A 4114-nucleotide genomic window follows, 5' to 3' on the forward strand; every position below is an offset into this window, starting at 1 on the left:
AATCAGTTTGATTCCTTTGGTGTGGTGTTGTAGGATAAGCAATGGACTGCTAACCACCAGGTCAACAGTTCAAACCCACCAGCTGCTCCTTGGAAACAATATACAGAGTTTCCGTGAGTCAGAACCAACTCGACAGCACTAACAACATGTACAGGTGCCGTTTATGTTGTCGAAAAAGGTATTTGCAATGACTAAGTCCTTGGGCTTGTAAAATTCTATCATGGGCTCTTCAGCATAACTTCTATCCCCAAGGCCATATTTTCCAACTGCTGATCCTTCCTCTCTGTTACTTCTAACATTCGCATTCCAATCATCAGTGATTATCACATCTGGATTGCATGTTTGTTCAATTTCACACCATCAAAACCTGAGCCGGCTGCAAGGGCAAACAACTGTCTCCCCCTCCAAGCAGCCTCCTAGGATCTATTCACCCCCTCACTCAGAGCACCCTATCATGTTATAAGTTTTGATCAATATTTGCTGGGTAGGTGAATGGAAGAAACAACGGATAAGACATTACTTCCTAGGGTCTCTGCATGTCTCTATTGTCTCCAGGGCTCCTAGTGGTACAGACAGTTAAGCGCTAGGCTGCTGATCTAAAGGATGACAGTTCAAACCCACCCAGTGAATCCTTGGGAGAAAGTTCTGGCAATCTGCTCTTATAGAAATTCCATTCTGGGAAGCTCTACGGCGCAGTTTTGTTGGACTTGACTGGAAGACACATAGCAACAACAACAACATTGTCCTCATAGTTGATAAGGGGCAGATTCAGAATTCATACCTGGCCAGTGTGGCTTCAGGTCCGATGCTTTTGACAGCTAGGCCACGCTGCTTCTCACTGGTCCTCGTCTGTGCTCGGGACCATTGGTCAGCCAATTAGGTGGCTGTTTGCTGCCCTTCTGCACTGGGAGGGAGGGGGCAGAGAGCACAGCTGGGCCTCTGACAAGCAGTGCTTGCTCTGTGTGTATAGCGGACCTGGGGCTCACCCACCAGATGCCCTCTCCAAGGACTCTCCACAGGCAGGTAGGTCTTTGCTCAGCAGCCTCCAGAGTGGGAGGCCGAGTCCCTGAGCAGTCTACTCCAGTGTTGAGAACACTCGTCCCACACTGCCTCCAGGCCCAGCTTACATGGACAATGATACTGGCGGATTTCCTGGAGGTTTGAACAGGCTGAGTACATCGTAACAGTTCTGCCTGCTCCTTCTTTCATTGTTGATATCTGTTGGAGACATTTCATCCCAGAAGGAGCGTGACCGCTGGGCAGTTCTCCAGTGGTTCTCAGTACAGGACTTATTAGCTGCTCTTGTGTGTCAGGGGCAGGGTGTGGAGAGGAGGGTGGGAACTGGGTGCCATGAAGGGAGCCTCAGGCGCACAAATGGAGGAGCTCTTGGGGTACGCAGGCGGGCTTTCATGTCTGTGCTCTAAGCAGCGATGGGTCATTTATTAAGACGATATCACTATCACTCCCCACAGCCCCACCTTCCATTCCAATAGTTGTCGTAAGTTCAATACCTCCTTTTAAAAAGGTTTTTCTAATTATTGCCTTTTATTATCAGTAAGGAGCCGTGCTGGTACAATGGTTCAAACCCACCAGCCACTCCTCAAGAAAAACGAGGAGGCAGCCTGCTTCCACAAAGATCTGCGCTCAGGGACCCTGCGGGCCACTTTTTCTGTGTACTAATTGGACTGCTCTGCGTTGAAGTAGATCCCACAGCTGTGGGTTAGGGGTTTTCCCATCAGTTTCTTTATAAATGCAATCTTTGTCTTTGGAGGTTGGAAACATCACATAGAAACCTATTTTAACACATACCTACATAAAACTTAAGGTAATCTGGTAGCGTAGTGGTTACGAATCGGGCTGCGAACTTTAAGGTCAGCAGTTTGAAACTACCAGCTGCTCTGTGGGAGAAAGATGAGGCTTTCTGATCCCATAAAGATTTACAGCCTCGGAAACCCTGTACAGGGTCGCTATGGGTCAGAACCAACTCAATAGCACTTAACAACAACAACAACATAAAACTTACACATATTATTAAAAAATCGATGATTTTGGAATTTTGTCAGTTTTGGTAATAACTCCACTTATGGAAGGTTCTGGATCATTTGGGAATATCCTTGGGAATGGGGATCATGTTTCTGGTCAAGAAGTTATTGAGAGTTGTCTGTATGCTCCTTTAATGTATTTTAACATTGTAGTACCAGAGTGCTCCTTAGAGGCCAGGATGGTCAAACTTCGTCTCTCATACTTCGGACATATTGTCAGGAAGGACCAGTCACTGGAGAAGAATATCATGTGTGGTAAGGTGGAGGGTCAGAGAAAAAGAGGAAGACACCCAGCGCGATGGATTGGCCAGGTGGCAGCATCGATGGACTCAGTATGGCAACAGTAGTGAGGTTGGCCCAGGATCGGGCTGTGTTTCGTTCTGCTGTGCATAAGGTCGTTATGGGTCAGTACCAACTCGATGGCACCTAACAACAACAACAACAAGTACATGCTACAAATGATAGAAAACGCAAACAAACAGACGGTAGTAGGTGCAGATCACTGTACCCCCGGCACTATCTGCAGCGGTGCCGGTAGCATTTGTGGGCCATTCACCATGGGTCAGACCATCGTTTAAGCACTTCCCATATGTTATCTGCTCTTGTCCTCACAACAGACCCAAGGCAGTGCCATTTTACAGATGAGGACACTGAGGCTTAGGGAAACTGAGGCTGAGGGATTTGCCCAAGGTCCTCCATTTAGAAAATAGCTGGGATTCGAGTTCAGATCATCTCTTCCTTTCTGGCCCTTTCTCTTTCTCTTCCTCTTCCACGTTTCCTTTCTCTCAAGAACTACAGCATCATGGCTGCTAACAGAAAGGTCGGAGGTTCAAACCCGCCAGCTGCTCTGCCAGAGAAGGGTGAGACCTTCTGCTTCCATGAAGATTTACAACCTTGGAAACCCTATGGAGCAGTTCTACTCTTTCCTTCTAGGTCATTATGAGCTATAATCTACCTGATGAGGCTAGATTTCTGTGTGTGTGTGTGTGTGTGTGTGTGTGTTTGTCACACATGAGAGTCCCTGGGAGGTGTAGACAGTTATCATGCAAGACTCCTAACTGGAAGGTTGATAGTTTGAGTCCACTCAGAGTACCTTGGAAGAAAGGTCTGGCAATCGACTTCTAAAAATTCAGTCAGTTCTACTCTGACATCCAGGAGTTACCATGAGTTGTAATTAATAGTCACTGTTGCTGATGTTGGTTGTTGGTTGTGATTGTGCCACTCAGTTGATCTGACTCATAACAACCCCACGTGACAGGAGAGAACTGCCCATAGAGATTTCTAAACTGCACTCTTTACAGAAACAAATCTCCAGATCTTTCTATCAAAGATCTGCTGGGTGGGTTTGAACTGGCAACCTTTAGGTTAGCGGCTGAATGTTTAACAATTGTACAACAGTTAGTTGTACAAGCGTCAGTTAAAAAACATTGCTCCTACAGTTCCATTTCATACATGCATGGGTTAATTCCAAACTCAGTGTTTTCAAATATGTCTCTGCAAACAGTGGATGGCAGCAGACACATTCTCTAACCCACTCGTCTTTGTCTCGTTGTTGTTGTTAAGTTGTCGAGTCGGTCTGTCTCACAGCAACTCTTTACAAGGGTTTCTGAGAAACAGCTGGAGGGTCTGAATCACTGACCTTTCGATTAGCAGTCCAGTGCTTATCCTAGAGCACCAAATGACTTGTTAAGCTGTTTTGGGAAAAAGACGAAGAAAAGGTCCATTCAAAACAATGGCTTCTGAAGAGACCCGCTGGGCCAGTTCAATTCAAGGAAGAGAGACCAGCTCAGAGGTTATGTTATTGTTAGGTGATGTCAGGTCGGTTCTGACTCATAGTGACCTTATGCACAACAGTACAAAACACTGTCTGGTTGTGCACAATCCTCACAATTATTGTTGTGCTCAAGCCCATTGCTGCTGCCACTATCCAATCCATTATGTTGGGGGACTTCCTCTTTTTCACTGACCCTCCACTTTACCAAGCATGATATCCTTCTCCAGGGACTAGCCCCTCTTGACAATATGTCCAAATATGAGAGACGGAGTCTGGCTATCCTGGCTTACAAGGAGCA

The 4114-nt window shown here is 46.4% G+C and overlaps 1 protein-coding gene across 1 annotated transcript in view; it reads left to right on the top strand.

The window, feature by feature from the left end:
- Positions 1-805: 805 nt before the first annotated feature.
- The window catches only part of GTF3A (general transcription factor IIIA), a 172454-nt gene continuing 169145 nt past the window's right edge, over positions 806-4114 (top strand). The window contains exons 1-2 of the mRNA XM_006832039.1: positions 806-867; positions 971-1023. Of these exons, the coding sequence (XP_006832102.1) occupies positions 806-867; positions 971-1023 (115 nt within the window). The remainder of the gene's footprint in view (positions 868-970; positions 1024-4114) is intronic.

This window comes from Chrysochloris asiatica, unplaced genomic scaffold (assembly GCF_000296735.1).
Source record: "Chrysochloris asiatica unplaced genomic scaffold, ChrAsi1.0 scaffold00005, whole genome shotgun sequence".
NCBI lineage: Eukaryota > Metazoa > Chordata > Mammalia > Afrosoricida > Chrysochloridae > Chrysochloris > Chrysochloris asiatica.